The sequence below is a fragment of the Cephus cinctus genome, unplaced genomic scaffold (assembly GCF_000341935.2).
Source record: "Cephus cinctus unplaced genomic scaffold, Ccin1 Ccin1_scaffold1184, whole genome shotgun sequence".
NCBI lineage: Eukaryota > Metazoa > Arthropoda > Insecta > Hymenoptera > Cephidae > Cephus > Cephus cinctus.
In genome coordinates, this window is record NW_014333664.1 from 1,050,757 (window position 1) to 1,074,110 (window position 23,354).

The 23,354-nt window shown below is 39.7% G+C and overlaps 3 protein-coding genes across 12 annotated transcripts in view; 1 reads left to right on the forward strand and 2 right to left on the reverse strand.

Moving 5' to 3' along the window:
- Positions 1 to 69: 69 nt before the first annotated feature.
- On the reverse strand, positions 70 to 10,491 carry LOC107272492 (PAN2-PAN3 deadenylation complex catalytic subunit PAN2). 8 transcript variants are annotated; one of them, XM_025089746.1, is made up of 21 exons: positions 10,320 to 10,491; positions 9,329 to 9,483; positions 9,075 to 9,244; positions 8,893 to 9,013; positions 8,617 to 8,813; positions 8,240 to 8,453; positions 8,028 to 8,164; positions 7,799 to 7,945; positions 7,607 to 7,703; positions 5,464 to 5,697; positions 5,147 to 5,392; positions 4,807 to 5,050; positions 3,990 to 4,169; positions 3,747 to 3,913; positions 3,514 to 3,682; positions 2,926 to 3,418; positions 2,631 to 2,848; positions 2,438 to 2,567; positions 2,152 to 2,373; positions 1,828 to 2,089; positions 70 to 1,750 (listed from the first exon to the last, which is right to left on the reverse strand). In XM_025089746.1, the coding sequence occupies exons 1-21, from the start codon at positions 10,333 to 10,335 to the stop codon at positions 1,736 to 1,738; spliced, it is 3,834 nt and encodes a 1,277-aa protein (XP_024945514.1). In that variant the 5' UTR covers positions 10,336 to 10,491; the 3' UTR covers positions 70 to 1,735. The 8 variants fall into 8 exon arrangements, with proteins under 8 accessions (XP_024945514.1, XP_015605179.1, XP_024945513.1 ...); XM_015749693.2 differs by having other exon boundaries at positions 9,329 to 9,516; XM_025089745.1 differs by having other exon boundaries at positions 10,065 to 10,489.
- Positions 10,492 to 10,821: 330 nt separating this feature from the next.
- On the reverse strand, positions 10,822 to 13,355 carry LOC107272495. Of its 3 annotated transcripts, XM_015749698.2 has the most exons (5): positions 12,745 to 13,355; positions 12,236 to 12,480; positions 12,001 to 12,154; positions 11,259 to 11,936; positions 10,822 to 11,156 (listed from the first exon to the last, which is right to left on the reverse strand). In XM_015749698.2, exons 1-4 carry the CDS (start codon positions 12,830 to 12,832, stop codon positions 11,743 to 11,745), a joined length of 681 nt encoding a protein of 226 aa, XP_015605184.1. In that variant the 5' UTR covers positions 12,833 to 13,355; the 3' UTR covers positions 10,822 to 11,156; positions 11,259 to 11,742. The 3 variants fall into 3 exon arrangements, with proteins under 3 accessions (XP_015605184.1, XP_015605182.1, XP_015605183.1); XM_015749696.2 differs by having other exon boundaries at positions 12,236 to 13,343; XM_015749697.2 differs by lacking the exon at positions 10,822 to 11,156 and having other exon boundaries at positions 11,749 to 11,889; positions 12,236 to 13,336.
- Positions 13,356 to 20,056: 6,701 nt separating this feature from the next.
- The window catches only part of LOC107272513, a 122,913-nt gene continuing 119,615 nt past the window's right edge, over positions 20,057 to 23,354 (forward strand). The window contains exon 1 of the mRNA XM_025089755.1: positions 20,057 to 20,456. The gene's annotated coding sequence lies outside the window, so the exon portion shown is untranslated. The remainder of the gene's footprint in view (positions 20,457 to 23,354) is intronic.

Consider the following 23,354-nt stretch of genomic DNA (forward strand, 5'->3'; position numbering starts at 1 on the left):
TATCTGAAGAATTTAAGTGTTTATGGTATTTCTGATTCAAGGCTGGGTGTATAATATTATAAGTTTGTATTTCGGTATAATCATTTATTGAAAATCACAATGACATAACAGTAACAGATGTAAAAGAAATGCATGATTACTATTGACATTATGAGTTATCGGTCTGTTTACAATTGTAAGTTGATGAACTCTTTTGGAAATTGGCCGTGGACATTGTTCAAAACTATAAGAAAATTCATCCAAATATCCAAAAATATACATTACAGTATTCCTGTTTTCTTCATTTGGTATTAGATTTTGACCGTCATCGCTTATCTTTTTCATTATTTTATTTTTTTTTCTTTTATCTCAAAATGCATATAAAAATAATTTACAATGAGTTAAGATTACTTTGTAAAATATACCTATTATGTATCTCGATAAAATACACTTTCACCGATTTCACAAGGGAGCTCCTTGGCAAAAGAACATTGTTGTCAGCTTTGATATTCATAAATTTTTCGTATCCCTTCATCTTGTCATTATGCTCTTATTAATTTCTTTTTACTGGTATCTAAAGATAATGGTGACAGGTGGAGAGAAATAAGATAGTAGCACCAGCATCAAGGCTCATTAACTTTTTGCAGTGCATCGAGTTGCAAGTATAATGACAGAGTTTAATGACGAAAAAAAATAAGATTCACAGAGAAAAAATAAATGGCAAATTAAAAACCCTTAAACGAAATCATACACGCGACATAAGAATCTTCATTGAAAAATGGGAAAAAATGTGTATATAAAAAGTCATAGTTAAAAGAAAAGCTTGAAAATTCGTCATTTAGTCCATTATTGCTAAAGAACTAATTGATATTTACAAATTGTTGCAAAACTCTTTAAAATATATGTTTTTGGAAATGGTAAAAGTGATTCGTTTCTCGAGATACTCATTCAATACGTATATATGATGCAATGGCGTGGATCGTTGTGAAAATAAAAAATATATTATATACTGCGCCATCAGGGCGGAGTTTGAAGTGTCGACCTTTCACAGAAACACTGTGCGCTATCGGACAATATATTTTCATGTATCGTCGTATCGTATAGATCGTATGAAACGGACGATCACGATTATGATCTACGAGAATTTTCTGTTTCTTTGTTTCACTTCCTTTGCTGACTATAATTTCCGTATGAATGGCATTACGTAAGTGTCGTTTAATCTCATTGAAAGAGGTACGTTTTGTACGTCGGGTCATAATCGTTAAAAATTCTGGATACTTGAATGGGCTTTATGATTAATGCAAGGAGATACGATTAAACCGATTCTAAAATAAAATTCACCATTTTGAATTACCATACCCGTAAAAGTCGAATCGTATGTCAAGTCTTGTTATCCTTGACGCTCAATTATCAGTAAAAGCAATTTTACCTAAGTTTGTCGAAAGTTACTGTAAAAAAATAATAACGAAAAAAAAAGAAAAAACGAAATGACAGATAATTATCTATCGGACAAAATCACAATAATTGGTTAACCGCGATAATTTTTGCCTATAAATAAATTATTTAGGTATCGAATCAGTTTTAACGGTATGGCTGGAGTACTATGTTTCCCAATTTTTTTTGTTTCTTTTCCATAACTTAATTATTAATTCCCGTTAATCGTCAGAACACCTGAAATATTTCACAGCTAGACGTTGTGAGCACCACTGCTCGGCACATTTTTGCAACTTCCATCGGTTGCTATTTCGTTCGAGCATCAGCTTTCTGGTACCTAAATAAATATATATTATATTTGTAGCATGGAATTTATTTCATATTTATTTTCAAAATTGTATCAAGGATACTAACCTTCCACTGCAGTTGGGTGCCAACACTATACAATTCCTTAAGAGCATCCATCAGTTTACCAGAATTTTCCAGTTCCTTGTACTTGTGATGAAGCTCGAGGGCCGCTCGAGCATCTTCGGCCGAATCATGCGTTTCCGACTGTATTTTCTTGTGTAAAAAGTGCCAAGTCAAAAAACGCAGAGACACCATTCGACGATGCGGCAGATGGAAGAGCAAAACGGTATCGATTATTTGCTCGGGTGGTACCACCAAATTTATTACTCTGTAAACAATTCGTAAGTGTTTCACTAGAGACGCCAGATTATTAGAGGACTTTTACTTTACCTAAAATCATTCTTAAGTCCATGACCAACAAATATTATGCCATTGTCAACCAGAAACCGTAATTTTTGATAGGTCGATTTTAACGTTGTTAAATGTTTACTACTGAAATTTGCGTCCAGGTCTCCTGGTTGTATTCCACTGAATTTTGTTAAGTAATCGACAACCTGTTCCTGAGTGCTTATGTAGTCATCTATAAAGGGTGTTCCTTCGAGTGGTCCTTGCCTACGTATTAAAAAAATTATTAGAAGACAGAAATAAAATATAAAATTATATCTCGCATACGTACCCGCGTATACAAGTGATACGTGCAACCGACATGTGACTTGGTTTGATAGTCGACATTTTACCATCACTACGAAGTTCCGACTCTTCTTGATTTAAGGTAACGAATTCAGCGTCAATGGCTACTAGTTCTCCTGAAAAGAAAAAAAAAATATATCACATTGTGCCATAGATCTTTTTTTTTACCAAGTTTCTACCTTTCTTCGGCATTTCGTCTGAAGTCAAAGGTGTAAATGTTATCCCTCGGGTTCCTCCACTACGTGCAATACATTTATCCTCTCCAAAAACGTCATAAGTCAATGGACTAATGACTTGTGCTGTTTCCGGCGCTGGTATCGCTGTATAGTGAAGGACACAAGGTACTTTCCAGTCTAAATTGAACCAAACGGCTTCCTGTGGCGTCACTGCTGATATACTATAATTGAACAAGGCATATTAATATTTCGAAAAAAATTGTTTAAATAACTGAGAGTGCCAAAGAAAATTTATTACCAAAAGTCATTGAATATGTACCACTGCGAGACGGCGCTGCCAGCCAATCTCTCATGATAATAAGGACCAACACGAATCAGAGCAACAATGTTCCTTCTGTCTTCATCATTCTTGTCATCGACATAACAAACCACAGCGCTCAAAATATACTGCACTTTCTTGACAATATTTTTATTACTTTCTGTACGTGAACTGGTACCCTCAGGATTACTCGTGTCTTTCTCATTTTGGTCCTTCACTGTTTCTGCATCTTTCTCAATCTTGTTGTCTCCTTGTCCATTTTCTATTACCACTTTGGGCGAGCTGGAATTGCTACCATTAGTATCACCTTGATTAATCTTATCCAACTTTTCGATGGACAGCTCGCCATTATCATAAAGTATGACTTCGATATTGTGTGGAATCCAGGAATGCGAATAATACAGATGACTGGGTGGAGCTGTTATAGGAATTGCTGATGACACTGGTGCAGCTGGCGATGCTGGATTTGCTTCTGGCATTCCATGAAAAGTTAACAATCAACGGATAGTTATTACAAAGATTGATACTGCCTAACAATGTTTTATTTATTTTTTAAGGAATTTTTACCTGGATCTCGGCCAACGTGGCGGAATCTGCAACCAACTCGCGTGCAGTTAACTCCATAACGACAAGGTTTAATTGTTATTGGTACAGGACTGGAGGCTGGACTAAAAACTTTTCCACTTACGACTTTCTGCACTACGATATCCATTTGATTTTGCCAAAAGTCTTTATCCTAGAGCACGTTAAATTTATGGATTAGGTCAACAAATTCATAAAAATTGTAATATAAGGTTTACCTGTTGACTATCGAGGCCGCAATTCAAAGCCAGTATTTGAGGTAATTTTGTTAATTGTCGAGACTGTAAAGTTGGCGTAAATTTTTGACAACTGTCACACCAAGCTGGTGTTATTTTCTCTGGGCGCAAACTACGTCCCAATACTCTAGTGAATGGAACCTCCTCCGCTGAAGAAGAAATGTTTTAATGTAAAAATATGAAATTTATACTTAAATTATATCATAATGTGAGAAGAAATCTTACTCGAACTAGAGACTTCTGGGTAGACCAAATTACAGAGCAACATTATTGAATGCTTTGATGCTTCCTGTCCGCACTTTAAACAGCGATGAATGTGAATCTGCTCGGAGCCGAATAATCGACTGATCTCTGTATCCTCGTCGCGGACGTCGTTTTCTTCGACGGATTTTTTACTGTTATTATCTGTATGTATATGGAATAAATTAATTTATTAATTATTATGTTACACGCAGATAACAAGAAGTAGAATTCTTATCACTTGATTTAACTCATGTTATAACATTGATAATCAGAATAGAATTCGACTAATATTGTATGCAGTATTTTAAAATGACACTGTGAAATTGTAAGATAAGTTTATTGAATTGTTACATGCAAAACTTAATACTGGTATGCTTAATGAAAGATATGGACTTAATTATTGTGAAATTAATGTTTTGGGACGCAGTGCCAAATTAGAAGTAGAAAAATAAATTTGTTGTAATCCATGCAAATTAATGAAAAAGATATAAAACTCTGGATTAAGGAAGTTTAAATTCGTGTAAGTAAAAGAAAACAAAATAATTCATAAATAAACAATCATTAGCAATATCCACAGAATGCAAGAAGATCCTGAATCTTCGTCAGACGTTCATAGTGAAAAGAAAATTATAGCTAAAAAATAAGTAAAGATCATGCCTAAAGCCATCTTCCTCTTATGCTTCGGATATCGCCGCGGCATCGAAGTAAATAATATCTAAATAATTCATAAACAAACAGGATGAAAAATAAACACAAAAAAGTGCCCGAATCTCATAGGATACACATGAATTGTGTTTACCTTTCGACGTGATCCACATATATTTACCATCATCTTCTTGTTTCCTACGTTTTTTACGTTCCTCGTCGTGGATTCTGTAACGTGAACCGAGATCTTGCAAGATGCTGGGAAAATCCTGTTCGTTGTAAACAAACGGCGGATTCTTCGGGTCAGTTTTTAACCGCATTGCTTCCTCTTCCTGCTGTCGCTTTCTAGTCTCCAGAACCTCGTAGTGCATTTGATGTAATATAAACCTGTTCCAACTCTGAGTAAAAAATTGAATAAGAAATCAAAATATTGTATTGATTTTTATGGATTCTTAAGGATTCCTATTACCCATAGAAACAAATATTTCTCATACCTGTATCAATCTAATCAAACTTGTCTTCCTTTTAGCCTCGGGGTGAAGGTCGCTTAGTATGAGACCAAGAGCAGCGGCTTCTGGTACTGTTCTGAAAGCTCTTAGAAAGTTGGCAGCTTGACATGGAAAACCACGTGATGTGTCCAGCATATGAAAAAGAAATCCCAATTCGCAGGAGAGACAAAATTCTCGCTGACACGAATGCGACAGCAGGGCTATTCTCACCGGTTCACAATAGTACAGCAACTGAAGAAAGATTGTTGATAAAAAGAATTTATTTCCATTGCTTTCTTTTTCTAATTATGATTTTGGCTTACCTGTAACATTGCATTGCAATAACTATTCGGAAGCGTGGCCTCCAATCCGCAAAAACTGGTGCGATTGTATTGATCGAAGTCAAATTCGTCATAACCGAGACGTGAATATTTCACTTCGATTTTACGATAACGCTTTGGTATTGCGACGAAAGTGCCGTCTTCGGTTTTGGATCTTGAGTCTCCGGCAAAGAGCTTCGTAACGACGCCACGACGCTTTTCCAAATTGTATGGGATCTGTAAAAGAGCGCAATATTTATATCCCTTAAGTAGCCAAGAAAACAAGACATTTTCTTTGCTTTCTGATGGCTTTGAAAAAAAAAAAAAAAAAAAAAAAAAAAAAAAAAAAAAAAAAAAAAAAAAAAAAAAAAAAAAAAAAAAAAACACAAATTTACTGGTAAGCAAACTTGTAGCTATCGATTTTCGTGCATAATAAGTTGTTATGTGAATCTCTTGGGAGTTTTAACAAAATAACCAAAAAGGCTGTTAAAAAATATAAATAATACCTATTGGCAGAACGCAATGGGATATGTGATTCGGCAAACGGCTAGTTTAATTATATTAAAGTCAGGCTTATGAGTGTCTCATACAACCTTTATTTCATTCAATTACAACTTGGAGTATACATTTTTATGAGCAACATATTCTATATGTATATTTATATATTAGATCAACTAATATATCAGGTTTCAGATCTTCAAACGAGAAAGGAGCTAATGTTAGACATTATCAATTGAAAAAGTTCATGCTTACTAAAATAAAAATAAAAAGTATATGCAGCCCTCTCATAAAATGATAGTGTTATTAAAAATAAGGGAGAAAAACAGAAAGCAAAAACATATATATATATATATGTAAAGGAAAAGATAGAGAGCACAGGAAAGAGCCTCGCGGTACGCGGCCATTGCTTTTATGCGCTATAAAGTAAACGGTAGAAGCATTTTGAAATCAAAATCTATTACGTAGAAAAATAACGAATCCATGTCTAGTACAATTGGACATGAATAACAAGTAACGAATGTCGTGGGAAGTAATCTACCAACAGTTCAACTTGGTATTGCCTACTGAAGACTTGCCACATGAACAAAAAATTGACTGACAAGCAAAAACAGTCCTAATCATTTTTATGTTATACGTATGTATTTTTGTTTCTTTTGCTTAACTGAAAAGCAACCAATTTAATAAGAAATTCGTATGAAAATAAACAAGATAGTAATTATTAGATTGACAAACTGATTGAACGCTATAAAAAGTTGTAGTTAAATTTACACTGGAAAAAAATGTAAGAACGAATATGGTATATTATTTAGAAAAGAAAAATTATTTTGAAAAAGTATAAACATAGGAATTTGAATAATATGGTAAATATAAAAATGTGTATAGACGGATTTAGTTTACCCCAAGAGTAACAACCCGCTTTAGCATGGCAGCACTGTAAATCAGTGTAACACAATGGACTAGCTTACGAAAATATAATATCACGGTTTTATAACATGCTTTTTCAACAACTATATAATAATTATCACGAAGTCTCATCAGTCTTACTCAAAATCGGATTTTCATTTTTTTTTTCTCCATACTTTGTATGACACTATTATCCCTATGATCACATTGAGCTTTAGCTTGTAATTAGAACAATATTGCTTAGATATTTATTTATCAAACGTCATCAAAACGTGCCGTATCGGTACTCGAAATCATAATAGCCTATTATGCACGTTATTTTTAGCATTATCTAATTATGCTTTTCACCTTTGCCCTTAGTTTCATACACGATTTAGCAGGGATTATATATATATATCCTTTGTTCTATTGAAAACTTCACTGGAATGATCTAACGGATTTTTATACTATTCGAACATGCAGTTTAGAATTATTGAAATTTCGCATAAGGCATGTATCATTTCGTTCTAGACTCCCAGTGGTCGAAGAGCAAAGAATTTATCTGTATTAGATTTTTAGGTACAGTTATTGCTTTAATTTTTTTTTTCTTTCTCTATTAATTAGCCTGACACTTCTGATATCGATTCGGCTCAAATCGGAAGTGGATGTCCCCCAGGAGACGCGGAGGATGCGGAAGTTACGGGAACTTAAGGAGTGACGGTGGTGAATACTGTAGAAGAGTGGGAGAATATTGTTTCCTCACTTGGTTTCTGCGAAAGGCCTGAGGATTTGGAGCGTAACCTATTGTTCCTTGCATCTTCATTGTGCGCAGGATTTCGGGATCGATTGACGGTGTTTTTCTGGAAGAAAAGGCAGGAAGAACAAGTAATTTCATTAAACTCTAAAAAGATCCCATATTCCTACTGCACAAGAAACAAGAAATGCAATAGCTCACCTATAAACTTTCTTTAAGTACTCTTCGGGCCAGTCACTGAGCAATGTATGTCCAGTATACATCATTGGTATTGTACTCAATGGAGTCATATGATCATCGAATGCAATGGGCTGGAGTGTCTCTACAGGATCAGCAAATTCTGTTGGTCTGGAACAATGTCATTTGATTAATTATTAATAATACTAGTTTACAAATGTGTTTAGGAATTAATATTTGTATCAAAACTAACCGAGAGAATGTATTGAACTGTGGTTCTGGAGTATTTGTTGACATGAGATGTATAGACCCTGCAGCATCTCCAAAGCAAAGACATTGGGAAGTTGGTGAGACGTCAAATGACAGCACCAAGGCACCTCCGGTAGCGACCTGAATACCAAAATTAATAATAAAAATAAGAGTAACTTGTCACTTCTTTTTGGGATTAAAGGGAGTAAATATTACCTGATAGAGACACGTCATTGATGGCTGTACGTTCGCGTAAATGGTGTCAAAAAGCTGCATCTGACCCAAGGGTGATACAACAGCAAGACGACTGGAGTAACTAGGTAGGAACTTCAGTAGGAGCGGATAGACCAGGGTGGTGACGGGACTCAGTGCTCGCATTTGTCTCAGATCGTAAACCATCAGAAATCGATCAACCGAAAGGCCCTGACGACTGAATTTATATAGAAACATGTGATTAGAATGGAACTCTATGGTATAGGAAAGATGACATCTTTCACAGGACATTTCTTTTTGTACAAGCTGTAGATTTATCTACAATAAGAAATGGATACAAATTGTAATTTTATATGAACCCATGAACGTCCTAATCTCACCTGTTACTAAAACCACATGTGACCAAATAATTTTCTTGTACATCGAAGTCACTTAGCGAACCGCTATGTGTATCAAGTGTGTGCTCTATTGATAATGTATTTGGATCCCTGAGGTCTATCCTTCCTGCGGGATTACCCGCGCACACCAGACGACTATGTTGCCTTAATATTGCACAACCATGTTCGCCAACATGAACCTATTTTCGAGAATAAGGGGATCGTAGGAATATAAAATTTTATTAAATTAGTGGCATCGTAGGAATTTTGACTACTCACTAGTCCAGTCTCTTTTCCTCTAGTTAGATTAAAGTCAATTATTTTTTCCTGATGACCCCCCATAAGCAGTCTCGTTGGCGAAATTTGAAGCATGCACTGCATGTCAATCATATTGGATGACCTGGAGTTTTATATGGTTATCATTATTTGAACTAGTGTATGCTGACGCGAGAGAAACTTACGTGTGTGTAAATATGGGTATGCCTCGACGAAGCTGACACCGCAATATGCTCTGAGTCAGCACTAAGATTCCCTCATCCACAGGATGAATATGTCGCACTTCCTGTGAGGCATGGACTTGAAAGGAGGTGTACTTTTGCAAGCCAGACCCATAGTATGACGTTACGTGACCCTACAAAGAGGTAAAGAGTTTGCACCAGCAATTATTAAAATTCAATGAATAATGCTGATGCCTTTAGTAATTGCATTTTTGTACCCCTTGATTCCCCATCCACATGAGTTCCTCCACTGTGTCGAACGTAATGGTAGACACACCAAACTGATCCCCTCCATCAGCAAGTAATGCTCTGGTTTCCTGAAATTCAGCCCCAGCGAATTCTTCCCCAAACTGTTCTGCTGCAGGCACAAAACCTTCTCCAGATAAATCATAATTTGATTCTTCCCCTTTAAAAGAAGTAAATCATTTGATAAAAGTTTATTTTATCCTTAATGTGAAATACAGATTAACGGCCGAAAGAAGCTTATATAACACCTAATCAAGAAAATTATAAGTCATACCAAGAGTAAAATATACAATACAATATTCTACTGCGGAGCCAACAGCCTTTACAAAGCGTATATACGAATAACAGAAAATATAATTTGGATAAAGGTAATCCGAAATAAGAATAGGATACAACTATATCAGAATAGTCTATACAGAAGTCAAATAGAAGAAATAAAAAAAATTAATACAAGCAACAAGGCGAAGGAGTCATGATATACAAAAACAATAGCCAAGGGAAAGAAACAGTATAACAAAATGATAGTCTCAGAAGAGTACAAAAATGGCGCGAATAATTTAACAAAGACTTTGCATACTTTGTTAAAAAAGAAAGTAACAAGAACTAAAATGCGCTATAAAACGCTTAGAGAGGCGTCAAGAAAATTTGTGTTCTGTCAAAACACGTATAGTTGCCGCGAATTGGACTCACAGAGCAACTCCTGCTCACCAACAGCCGCGGCCTCTACGCACGGATCGTAGTGGCCTAATACAGAATAGTCCATTGTAATGTTGACTAAAATCGTCTCCGAGGCATCAATAAGCCGGTGGATTATTTAAAAAAAGCTGGAAAATAGTAAATGCGGCAATTCGGGGTCCCTCTTCTCATGGCACACACACAGCAGTCGCCTTGGCAACTGTGGAACAAGCGAGCTACTTCCGGCCGTAACCAGTTCACTGCATGATGAGAAAGCGCAATGCTCACAATTAATCCACGACATCGCACATCTTACACTCGCGGATCCCAATTCGTTATAAGAGCCTTATGCCGCGACACATTTAATTCATGATTCCACTTTTTTGCGCGTTTAGCTTCGACGAGGACGTATGTTGGCCTTGCACCTGCTGCCACCTAGAACAGCCGCTTCTGCGCGTAACTTTATGTACAAACTTTCTCATACGGCAGGCTGACCACATGCTGAAGTTAGCTGAGCAACGGTAAAACGGAATTGCGCCAACTTTAAACGATCTTCTTCGGCCGTTTATGGTCTTTGAAGTATCTTTGTAAATATGTCAAACTGTATATCTTCTCGCAAGTGTTTAGTTGATGATCTTTAACGTCGAGATATGTCTTCCATTATTGAATGTGTTAAAAATTAAAAGAAAAGAAATTACTACAACAATAATAACATCTATTGCTTCATTTTTTTTGTAATGAACTATTTGTATTATTCATCATCAAATTAGTGATATGAAAGACAAAGGGATACGATTAACATTGACATCTGTTCGTATATTTCGATTTCGTTTCACAATACGAATATCACATGTAGAATGATAAAAATCACAAGGCGATACGATCTTTAGAAATTTCACCGTGACTACTCTGATACATCGTAGTTGAATATCAGTCATTAAGCGTTACGAAAATATTACTAAAATTTTCTACCTCGTAGTTTTGCGAAAATTCGTAATCCTCTTTTTCATTCTCGTTGATAGTCAGCCTCGAGGAGGAAGCTTAAACCAAAAATGAAACACCTAGAAGAGCCGAATTTTCAAAGATGGTTATTGGCTCTTGTACAATTCGAAGACTTCGCCATTTCTAAAAAATAAAACAACTTATATTTCCATTTAATCATTGAAAAGCATATATATCCATTATTGCAAATTAGTAAACGATAAATTGATCAGTTAACTTAATTACCTTGTCTCTCGGCAAGACGGCACAAATTTTCACTTATGCAGAAAAGTATTTTCGAAATTCAGCCGAGTTCATGTTCTTCAAAAGCCTCTTGAATCAGGAACGTGTATTAAGTCTATGGTTCAGCTACAAGAATGAGTAGATATAACCTCAAAAAATGTGTTTGATTCTTAAAGTTCAAAGAATTTAAAAACAGCATAAAAATCTCCTTCGTTGTAGAACACGTCAAGAAAAACAGCTTTACAATCAATAATAACAATCATTGAATAACTGCTTGATAAAATGGCGGGCATACACGGACGAATCAGAAAAGAAGATTAGAAATATAATAAATACTAATAAATCCGTGTAGTTTGTGTACTCCGTCAGCTCCATCGGTGCATACGAGAAGTATAAATATATCTGTAAGCGAAGTATTTAATAAGTCGGAAATCGACGTGGCGGTAGTTCACGTTTACAGAATCGGCCTGAGAGAAGCAGGGCGTGCTTAATGGCGTCGAATAAGACGAGTGCGATGATGAAGAGGAGTGTTGAGAACACCAATCTCGTCCTCGGAATCGACGGATTGTCGTCGCGACATGGTGCGACTCAGGGGCGTCCCGCCGCCTGGGATGACGATGGACTTCCTAGCGAGCTGAGTGGGAAAAGAAGAGCGTCGTATCAATGGCGGCGGTTTCGCTCCTGTGAGGATCAATAAAATATATACAAAGGAATAGTAGTTCGGGTTAACATAATTTTCGCCTACCAAGAAGACGTAGACCCTGCACCCTAGCCTCGGTATAAATCCCTTGTTTCTCAAAGGATCTCTGAGGTTGCATCTTCACGTGAGTATATCGCCTTTGAGAATAATCAACAAGAGATCCTTTTCTGGAAGCGACGTTACCGCAAGCGGACGGTCCCTTGATCATTCACAGAGGATTCATTAGGAGTTTATGATCTTACGGAACTGTTCAAGGTTCTGATCAGGTTGACTTGACTACCTCAGGCTTGCCGAAACGAATCCGGAGGACCTCCACGAGTGCGACGATGGACGATACGGTGAGCATGGCTGCCAGGATGTGTCCTGCCATGGAGATGGATTTGGTCCGGCTGTTTTTACCTTGATCACGTCCCTCGATTTTTTCAACAACGACCCCTGCACTCTCCTCCACTTCCTGCAGAGGAACGACAGCCGTATCCAGATCCTCCTCCGGTGCGATCCTCTCTTCGACGACCACGTCTTTCTCTATGAAAAAGGTACAGTTCCCATCGTAATCACTGAGGTAGATAGACTTAATCAGAAGCGAATACCGGTAGCCCGGACAAATCCGAAGTGCACGAAAATCAATCATGATCTCCTCAGGTTCACTAGGACGAGGCTCGACGACGGACTCTGGCATAACCACGTCATCCTGACGGGTCTCGTAATTCGTATCGAGTAGCAAGCGTAACGGTAGGAAAAGCAGAGTGGCGAATATCGTTAGTATCAGAAAGATACTCAAATTGATACCAAGCGATAGTCGATCGGTCATCTTGATCAAAGGATGAGCGACCACGTTCCCAGGATCCTGGACGACGCACCACTTTGGATTCGCCATATCGCTTTACATCCTTCCCGCAGATTAATCCTCTCCGTCTGGTCCAGGTGATTTACAGGCTCTCGTACCCAGCCAACATTATTATGTATGTGTATCCATTACGTGGAGTCGACCAGCGCGTTATCACTGTTGACGACGAAAACACCTGTTGTTCTCGCGGGTCAACACTCTTATACGACTTCAGTCGAGTTGGCTCAGTTAGGATCAGATTCCAAAAACTTTAGGGTCTCTTATGAAAAAAATTTTACATTTTTTTTTCTTTGCTCCCTTAACTATCTTTACGTACAAACTGAAACTGGGGTAACTGTTGCGTCTGTTGTTATAGCGTAGCTGATCGACCAGCCCGTGAGCCTGGACGTCGGCGGATGATATTGATTCCTGGAGGACATCGTCATGGCGCATGCGCGGACGTCACTGATATTTTGTCAGGCGCATTAGGCGGCAGTGTATAAAAATTGTTATTGGATCAGGTTAAAGTCATTCCGTATGCCGTTGCGAGAGGACTTAACTATCAACAATTAAATCGGATTGTATAGGGGTACCACGGTGAATGAAATTACCATGAATATCGGTTATCCGGAATGGTTATCAATGGTGCGGTTTAGCATACGAGCTGGGGATATTCTGATATTTTTATTTGTTGAGGTTGCACGGGGGGAAAAAGAGGACGAAGGGGCAGCAGAGGAGAACGAAGGTAAGTGGTAGGAACGGGATAGGAAGGAATAGAAGAGGGATTGGGTACGTCCCTTTTGAAGTGGCTCGACTTGGTGCGCATGCATAAATAATATTAGACAATATCAAATTAAAATTCGCATCTTTCCATCGGGCAACAATGGCCCCGATGGACTCCAACAAAGGAAGCGCCCATGGTGGCGGCGGCCTTTATAAAAGTAATAAAACAATCGAACAACAACTCTTGGGAGTGAACCAGAGGGAGGTTGGTAGAGGGAGAAGGGGATAGAGAGAGATTGAGAGAGAGAGAGAGAGAGAGAGAGAGAGAGAGAGAGAGAGAGAGAGAGAGAGAAGGGATGAAGGATGTGAAGGTGAAAAGAAGAAGGCAGAGGAACAGCAAAACGAACCAAAAGGGAGAGATGGAACACAGGGGAACAGCGACCCGACCCGACCGACCGGTAGCTCAGCCAACGTACGTATATCTTGCTCTGCTTCACCACACTCCGATTCTGAGTGGTTCTCAATGAGGATCCACCTGTACCTTGAGCACGATCATACTATCTGAAAAGGTCCTATTTAAACTTTGGAATCGATTAAAAAATCGGATTTACTTAAAATACCAAAAAATCACTTGATCGACTTCCAGCGGGATGAATCTTCAAGTTGTCACGATATTGCGAAAGACGTGCCGAATGAGAATATTGAACTGCTGAACTGGAAATCGGTATTGTTTATTATTTCCTTAAATATGCATTTTGTAAATGAGAAAAATTTGAAAAAAAAGGACAGTCCCTCTACGCTGAACTTGTTGAATCCGTTCACCCCGGGTTGAGAACCCGGGTATGTAGAGCAGATGCTGGCCATGGCAGTGGTGGCAGGGTGCGTGATTTTTCACCGCCGACAGCTCCTCCTTCGAGAGCCGCGCATTCCACCTTCCTCCTCCTTCTCCTCCTGGAGCCCCCTCATCGTTCACTCTTAGCTCGCATCCACTTGGTAACCCTCCTGGTGGCAAGAGTCGACCGCATCGTACGCCGCGGACACGCCACTGGACACCAGTTGCACGATCTTAGATTTGCTGATCTCGCATTCGTGCGCACTTACGTACATACTTACATACATAGCTACATACCCCTACGTGAATACGCGAAGCGTACGTAAGTACGCTGGTGCAGTACTGGTTGCATAGGTGCCTTTAGCTTTGGTCAAGGTACCCTGGACGTAGATGCACGCGTCACGCTAACTGTTCAAGTTACACGGAACCACGTAATAAATAAATATACAACCCAATAAGAGTAAGGAGGAATCAGGAGAAATTCCTTGTAGCTCATAAATAAATATAAAATCAATAGCAGATGAGATTATTATAGTAAGGATATATATATAGTCTTTGATTATATAGCGGTACGATATTCCGGGACGTCTTCTTCAAGGATGACATTATTCTCGGTTGCGTACTTGCACGTAGAAAGTCAATGGTGCGCGAGGATGGTCACTGCTTGTACCCTTTGGCTATTTTATTAATGTGCATAAGCAGATACGTGCGAGTCGTGCGCAGTGTATAAAGTTTTAATGCAAGGATACAGTCAAGGCACCAGAAGCACGTAAAGGTGGATTAAAGAATTAAGGGGAAACGTTGAAACGATTGCAGATGCATAAACAGCTGGCGAATAGAAAATATCCGGGCGTCATGTAGTCAGGATTCTAATTGTCTTCTAGTAATGGCTGCGTTCTGCATTTTGCTGTTAAATTTTCATCTACCGTTGGCTAAGTGCTGCGGGACTATGGGATTCGCAAAGCCATATACAATGTAGGTATATAATATATCGTACATAAGAGCTGGGCTGTGGCTCCTCAAGCACCGCCATCACAATTACGCAAATTGCGGCTCTGTTCTCGCCTCCTCCGGGCTTACAACCTGAAGAACACCCGACGGAACGAAACCGAACGCAGCGCCAACGTAGACGCCGCGTACTATCTAGTCTTTCTGTCTACAGCCAGGACCTTAATTTTTATTTTATTTTTGTTCTTCCTCTCTTACCTCACTCGCCGGGACTGGCAATTTGAATGAATAGCTCTGCCGAGTTTGTTGTGTCTGAGACGAGCTGCTACCGTTCGGCCGAATCACGTGCTCGCCAAGGCGGCAAGTTGTTCGCGGAGAATGCTTAAGACGGATTCACATCGCCGGAATGAGGATATTTAATGGAAAGAAAAATTGGTTACAATGTACGAGAGATTCGTTAGCTCATGGTTGATGAAACGAATATTGGAATACTAAGTGATAAATTGATATGAGGGACTTACCTATGCATTTTAAGAGGATTTATGTAATTTATGAAAATTATAAAAGAAATGTAGGAAATAATGAGAAGACAAGAAAACTAAGGCAATAAAGAGAAAAGAGGGGATTGTGACTAGAGAAAGTGGAATAATTAAAATATTATGTTAAAACGTGGACTGGGCATACGTATCTAGTGAGTATCGTTGGGAAGTGATAGAAGCACGTTCGTACCGAGTGGCGCAGATGTGATCGTTTTAAGAACCCTGTTTACGGGGCGACAGAGCCTGTAAGGCATGTGGAATTTCTTTATCAGCGGCAGTGAACGCTTTCAGGTACATCTAAACCAGTTAGCGCGTAAGCGCGGAAAAATAAGGTAAATTTACCAGATGTCCATAATTAGCGACGTACGTTATATATACACATGGTATTTATATACGAATCGGCATCGGGCTACCCGATAATCGTTGTTATTTATGCCGTCGGTGGCGTCGTCGTCGCGTAAGGTACTCGTCGAGATACGCCACGTAAAAACACAGGAAAATGTCGCCCAATTAAAGGCGAATTGGAGCGTAGAGGTCGGACCGTGCTCGATCGACTGACATTAACGACTGGTTTACGCCGCTCGTGGATTTCTGGCTTGTGGACGCGTATTTAAATGCTCCAAGTGAACCAGGCCTAAATAGGATTGAGGACATACTTGCCGATATATACATACTTAAGATACGTTTTCTGGGGACACGGCGGTCTCTTCTCTTGAACTTCAGATCAGGAACCGTTTTACGATTTTATTATTGCTTTTATGGCTACGTTATTTATGTGTCGTTGTATAATTTTGTCCTGGAGTTATCGTCGGCTTTAATGTAGCCATTAGGACCGAGAATTTTTTTTCATAATTAAGGACGAGTACCTAATTGGAAGGACACCGTTTATGTTTTTCGGACTCATGTGCGACCCGGTAGAGTTCAATTCAGTTCAAGGATTAGTGTTAATGACTATTGAAGATTTTCATGTAAAATTTTTTTTCAATGACATTGGCTTTTTTTGTAATTATTTATCAGTACAGTTATGACAGTTTAGGGCTTGGGGTACTTTCATCAGGACGAATCACGAAGGGCTGTGTATTCGCTCCCACGCCTATCGGATGTTAATGACCTTAATGAATGTAACCAGAGCAGGCTTAGGAGCATTGACATTAAGATAAGCTGATATCTTCACATCTCCATCGGGCGCGCTGGTTATTATTTATTTATGCATGCAGCCAAGTACCTCGAAACCTGTTTGACAACACAGGACGCATACATCCCTTCTCTACACGTCCTTCTCTCTTTCTACATCTTTTCAGTCTCCTTCTTTTATCCCCTCGATGGGTACCAAAAAATACAACGATCTGCTCTAAAAGCAGCTCCTCGTATGTCCAGGGTGCAGTGTAGCCAACCATACAGTATGTCCTCCTCTTGCGTCCTGACCGAGGCCGCGTGACCATATTCCACGCCTACGTATACAAAGTGCCTTCCATTTAGTGCTGTTTAGCGTTGGAGATTCTCGCAGTGCCCATTTGGATCCTTTAGGACTGTGATGTGGATTCTGGATAAAACTCATGCACATATATATATATATATATATACCTGGGTGGTTTAACTTCCTTAGATTACATTAGTCAGACTACGGCTGACTACGATTCCTCGTGCTCGCACGTGCGAGCGATTCCGCGGCTTGCTCGACCTGGGTGGTTTAACTTCCTTAGATTACTCTCGCAGTGCCCATTTGGATCCTTTAGGACTGTGATGTGGATTCTGGATAAAACTCATGCACATATATATATATATATATATACCTGGGTGGTTTAACTTCCTTAGATTACATTAGTCAGACTACGGCTGACTACGATTCCTCGTGCTCGCACGTGCGAGCGATTCCGCGGCTTGCTCGATCTCAAAAGCACCTGGGGAAACCGTTAGAACGATAATAATATTCAAACGGTTCGGTAGCTGGGCTCGTTTCGTACCGTTTTTGATGTTACGAGACTTAGAGAAGCGTGAACCGATGATTGGGTAATGAATTATAATTGAGGTGGAATATTCATAAGTCACGTTTATAAGCAGAGTAGAGATTTTTGTTAAAAGGTATGGGAATTTGGGTGTCATAATTTTTTTTGGAGGTATTTATAAATTTTTTTTTTACTTAATATTACTGCTCTTACGTTGTTGGCTGCTGCATTTTCTTTTCTCTTTATATCCTCCTTCGGTTTTTCGCATTGAGACTTCCGAAGGTACTACAAATCGCCGTGGGATCGACGTGGGATCACCGTGGGAGCGAAGTGGAAGAGGCTGTCAATCTGAGAGATGGTATTCAGGGATTACTCTGAGAAATCGGAGATCATCGCTATTCCAATCATATTTTTTCATCTCACCATGTCACTTTAGAATTCACGTTCGCCATGTCTGAGTTTATTTATTTGGAAATTGAAATTTATTGTTATCCATCTATACTTTTCTTTGAATAAATCTTAATTTATTATAATTTTAATTTATTATAATGCAATGCTGTGTAGTATTTTTGCAATTTACTTCGGCTACTGAGAATATTTTTTAATTGTCCAACTTGAGTGATCAGATAAGCTGAAAAATTATTAGGTCTGCCGTATTTAATATACTTAGTGGTACCACAAAGAATGTTGGCTTTGTAAAATATCCGATTGATCCTATAGCCCTGTATAATAGTGTGTGCGAAAACCTGGAAGTCGTTTCAGCCGCCATTCCGCATGGCTGACCATAGCTATGCCATGACCACTAACTCCATAGCCATCTACATCACCGTATACCTCAGAATCCTTTTTTACCCACAGAGAATACTGTGTTCCAAGGAGGACAATCGGTGTTAACCGGTAATTCAGATCGCGGTTAACAGCCGGTAATTTAGACTCGCCGCCACAAAATGAGTGCGCGCGCTCCCTTGCTCGAGATTCACGACGCTACACTCTTCAGATTTCTGCCTATAGAATTCTCATAAAACGTGGAAACTAAAATGAAATAAAATAAAATCCTTGCGCGGAAAAAAATAAAAATTAATTTCTCTATCCAATACTGACCTAATATTATCAGCTTTCCTTATGGCTGCCTCCTTCAATGAGATGTGCCACTGACAATAATACTCAGCATGATTATAACATAACGCCAAACTATCTTATGCCAGACATGTCGTGCGAGCGACACAAGGCGTATATACATCAGTCAGATTACGCCGAGCCGTCGCTGCAGCTCGGAAGTGTTCGTAAAGGTTCGTTTGGCGAGCGTGCATTCGTCTGCTTCGTTTGTACACAGTGACCTAGCCTATGCTAGCGTTCCGCAGCAAGCGCGAATGAGAGGCAGCAGCAAGTGTATAGAAGTGGCGAGTGAAGTTAGCCGCTATTTACGAGTATCGCTGTTGGAAGTGCGGAAGGGGCGACGATCTTTCGCATAGCCGCGTTCGCGATAGACGTTTAAAAGAGATCGATAAAATAGTGATTCGCGGTCGCGCAGTGTGAACAGGGTATTTACGATGGCGGCGCGACACGCTTTTATAATTTGAGATAGCAGTCGTGCGCGAGTTTAGAAACGATAAACGACAGGAGGATAAAAAGGAGCGCGAGGTTATTCGTACGGTAGCTCAGGAAATCCGGCTGCGAGTAGAAACGTTGGAAGAAGAAACGATGTGAGCGACCGAGCGAGGAAGTGCAGTCACGTGCCTCGTGTCTGGGCTGTGATTGGTCGATGAGTCACGTGGTCGCTGGCAGTCGTTTCCACAAGAAGAAAACTGTTCCACAGGAGGAAATCTTTTGTGCTGGATGAATGAGAAAACTTTGAAACATCAGATATATTGATTGACATCAATTCACAATGTAACATGCAATAGTTATCGAAACGAGTTACTTGGTATGTCTGAGAATTCAATATTTTTCATGCTGAACCTACGTATTGCCGGTGGATATTTCGATAGAGGAATTTTGAAAATTTATCTTCTCCATTACCACCCACAGGAGGGCACATGTAGTAAGAATCAAATGTTCCACGATGAGATAGGTACACTTTCCTACGGAATTCGACGAGTGCAGTGTGGCAAGAGGAGTGTTGGGTTGCAGGCATCAGCCGCGCACGTGGATCCACTTAGATAAATATAGAACGGTGTTTGGTGACACTATCGCGGGTAAACACCGACGTGAACCCACCCACGGACTCACTGAAATCGCTCAGAACCGTTTTCATCGATGTCTCGTCGTCGATGCGACGACGCAACTCGAGCATATAAAACGCGAAGATACGTCGTCCGTCGTCCCGACGCGTACAGGCGACTCGTGGATATCGCGAATCTCTTGCGAACTACTCCTTCAGTGAGAAATCGAGAAATCGATGACGTACGGTGGATAAAAGTGCCTTTGCAACGTGAAGTTATCTCGCGAGGCTAAAAATCAATATCAACACTTACGTGATAGAAGTGAATGAAGTGCGTACCTACTAGTGTCATTAAGGAAAATTTCGAGCGGGATTCATTATTTATTTAATTAAATAATTATTTACAACGTAGCCACGATAATATCCCTCATACAATGATGTGTTTTGTGTAGTGTGATATGCGAGGTCACGAAGGATACTGACATAGCAGAACGGAAGTACCGGGTGCTGATAGGGAAACTTTGAGGTTAGTATATGCAGTATTTAATTCGAATTGAATCAATCTTTCTATATAAATTCTCGTCGGCAATGTTATAATCTTCATCGTAGATGAATTTTATGCATTGTTTTTCTCATATACCGAATAAAATTTGACTCGCTATTGAATATATTAAACTGTTCATGATACGATTTCCTATATTCCAGTACGTGTTACAAGTTACTCGTATTCAGATTGAAAATGCGGAAGTGTCTCGCACTGTCCCTCTACCGGCATTTTCACCTCGAACGTATCCATGGAATCTTACAGTTCATTCTCACAGCATTGAGAAAGTTCTACGTGTTTCCTCAACTTTTATGCTCATGCGTGACTGTCTTGGTTTGTTCATTTTTTTTGCTCTTCCTTATAACGTTCACGGAATCAGCTCGACGTTCCATCGGCTGGCCGCGAGACGTATCGAAGCAAAAGCGAAGAGATAAGATAGCGCGGACAGTTATCGACTCGCTTACACTTCGGTTCACCTGCGTCTAAGGTATATATTCTTATCGTGAGCTTTTATCTTTGACCTCTGCACCAGTGCCGGAGTGATATCATGCTGAGGCAACTGCCAAGTCGGCCCTACCTTCGCGTGTACCGGTACTAGATACCTTTTCCTCTAGTCCAATATCTATAGACCGTATCTATTGACTAAACTCAACACGTATTCATTACATTTTTCTTAAAATGACGTAACGTACCATTGAAATAAATGAAACAAGACAATTCAATCTCGTTCACTGATAACGTTACGTGTTTTTTTTTTCAATTTTCCAATAAATTGTATTAATATCGTCTGGGTCACGTTTCTATTCCTGATTTACCGTGTTCTGAAAAATCTATCCTCATTTGCTGTATCATCTGCAAGAGTTATCGTGCATGACCTTTGGACCTGATTACCTGACAAAGTAAGTCAATCCGTCACGTAGCCACACGTGTGAGTCACACTTCCGACTAGCTTTGTGGTGGTTACAGGTCACGCTAGGATGCCTCAGAAAAATGTACCATATTGCCGGGTACACTTTATATATGTTTATATACAGTGGTATTTGAGGAAAGCGGAGCCCGTAGATAGCACTTATCGTAGGAGTGGCTAGTTTCGGATACAGTATGTACAATCTGTAGAGACTTCGCTGCACATTTCTGGCCTGTATAAGAGGCACTATAAGGCGCGTGTAAGAAGGTGGCTGGTAAACAAGAAGTGCAGGTGGAGATTGAGCAACTTGTTGCGTTCAGATCTGGTGGACGGCAATACGTTCAGTTTGGATAGTTAATGTCAACAGATGGCGCTGTCGAGAGTCTCGATGTCAAATGGTAGAGCCAGTGGCTAGGAGGATGTCAGTCGAACATTGAATACACAGATTTTATTTTTCAAAAATTTTCAATAAACGTATAACCGAGGTTCCTACGTCGCTTAACACGTTTTCTACCAATTTCTATATACTTTTTAGGCCCGTCGCTTGACTCTTCTCTTGCCTTTTTTCTTCCTTTATTACTATATCTCTGTGTTTTCTTTGGTCCTCCAGCCTCACGGCGTCTCTTCTTGCCAGCCATGTATTCCCTCGGACGACGTAAGACGCCCTCGGGACACGATCTCGATCTGACGCGAATTTGCATAATTCCAGTATCTCCGCCCACCGTTCAGCTGCTCAATTATTAGCTGGAATTTAAAGCGTGTTTAAGAAAATGACTGAGCGCGGCTGCTTTTTGCTTCTGATGATCTTGCGAATCTCTTCTTGCCAGCGATCGGGGACCCAGATCGGTAACGGATTGGTGCGCGCTACCACTGCTGCTAATCTTGAGGATTCAGACTTACGCGAAGTAATACCAGCACTAACCGACATTATTTTGCCTGGTTGTGTAGCGTCGATTGCAGTAGGATTTTTATTATGGAAAATCAGTAAAATATCACTCAGTCGTTTTCTGTGTCGGTTTTGGTCTTTATCAGAAAATTCCATATATATATATATATATATGCGCCTAACTTCACGGCGCTCGACGACTGTCCTCTTCGTTTACTCTTTATCTCCTTTCTTACTCGCCCTAGCACGTCCTGCGACGAAAAAAATATTACGATAACAAGAATCACACTCAATTTGGCTGAATGAGAATGAAGTCGCGCGCCGATTTGCCACTCTCCCGATACCATTAATCTCCTCTCGGGCTGGATGTTTGCGAATGGCATTCCCGCGAGGCGATACGCGTCTCTAGTCGCGAGAATCGGACGCGCCGCGTTAGGGCGCATTCCCAACGGGCACTCGTCCACGAAGCGTGTCGACGTAACGCGTAATTGGATGATCGATCGTCGTGCCAACCTACCGCGGTAATTTTGCATTATTACAGAGGTACTCGCGGAGCATTCTTTCCTATATACGCAACAGTATATACGTATATACAAAATGGGTCTTATCATGCATTACACAGTAGATACCTTGACAGACGTACTTCTTGAAGCTATTCAAATACAACCCGTGTCTCCATCCGCGAGTAAATCCTTACGAAATTTTATTTCGTTGGGAACGCACCCTTAAGTTTCAGGCTGCTAACCGAACTGGGCGAGGCGCATCGTATTGCATCTGTGTGCTCTCTTTAAACTGTTGGCCGTTCACCCCGACCTGTGTACAGGCCTTGCAACTGCATCTTGGTCGTAGCTCTAGGTTACCCCTAGTACAAGGGTGGTGGGTATTTTATGTTTTACGGGCAAGTGCAAATTTTTGTTACACTACAGGGTGGTACGATAAAAATTTGTAAATTTATTATTAATTTATACGCGTTAATCGTGATGGCTGGTTTACATGCGGAACGATAGAGAACAGTCGAGTCGTAGATAATTAAGATTTTTGAAATTGATACCGAGTCGTTTGTAATTAACATCGCTCCAATGGTACC

Coding starts and splice junctions, on each gene's coding strand:
- LOC107272495 (XM_015749696.2), bottom strand. CDS start 12,832: ATGGCGAATCCAAAGTGGTGCGTCGTCCAGGATCCTGGGAACGTGGTC. Junction 12,155..12,235: donor TTCGTTTCGGCAAGCCTGAG/GTAGTCAAGTCA, acceptor TGAATGATCAAG/GGACCGTCCGCTTGCGGTAA. Junction 11,937..12,000: donor GCAGGGTCTACGTCTTCTTG/GTAGGCGAAAAT, acceptor TGATCCTCACAG/GAGCGAAACCGCCGCCATTG.
- LOC107272492 (XM_015749689.2), bottom strand. CDS start 10,119: ATGGACTATTCTGTATTAGGCCACTACGATCCGTGCGTAGAGGCCGCG. Junction 2,849..2,925: donor TACATATTCAATGACTTTTG/GTAATAAATTTT, acceptor GTTCAATTATAG/TATATCAGCAGTGACGCCAC. Junction 2,090..2,151: donor GGACTTAAGAATGATTTTAG/GTAAAGTAAAAG, acceptor AATTGTTTACAG/AGTAATAAATTTGGTGGTAC.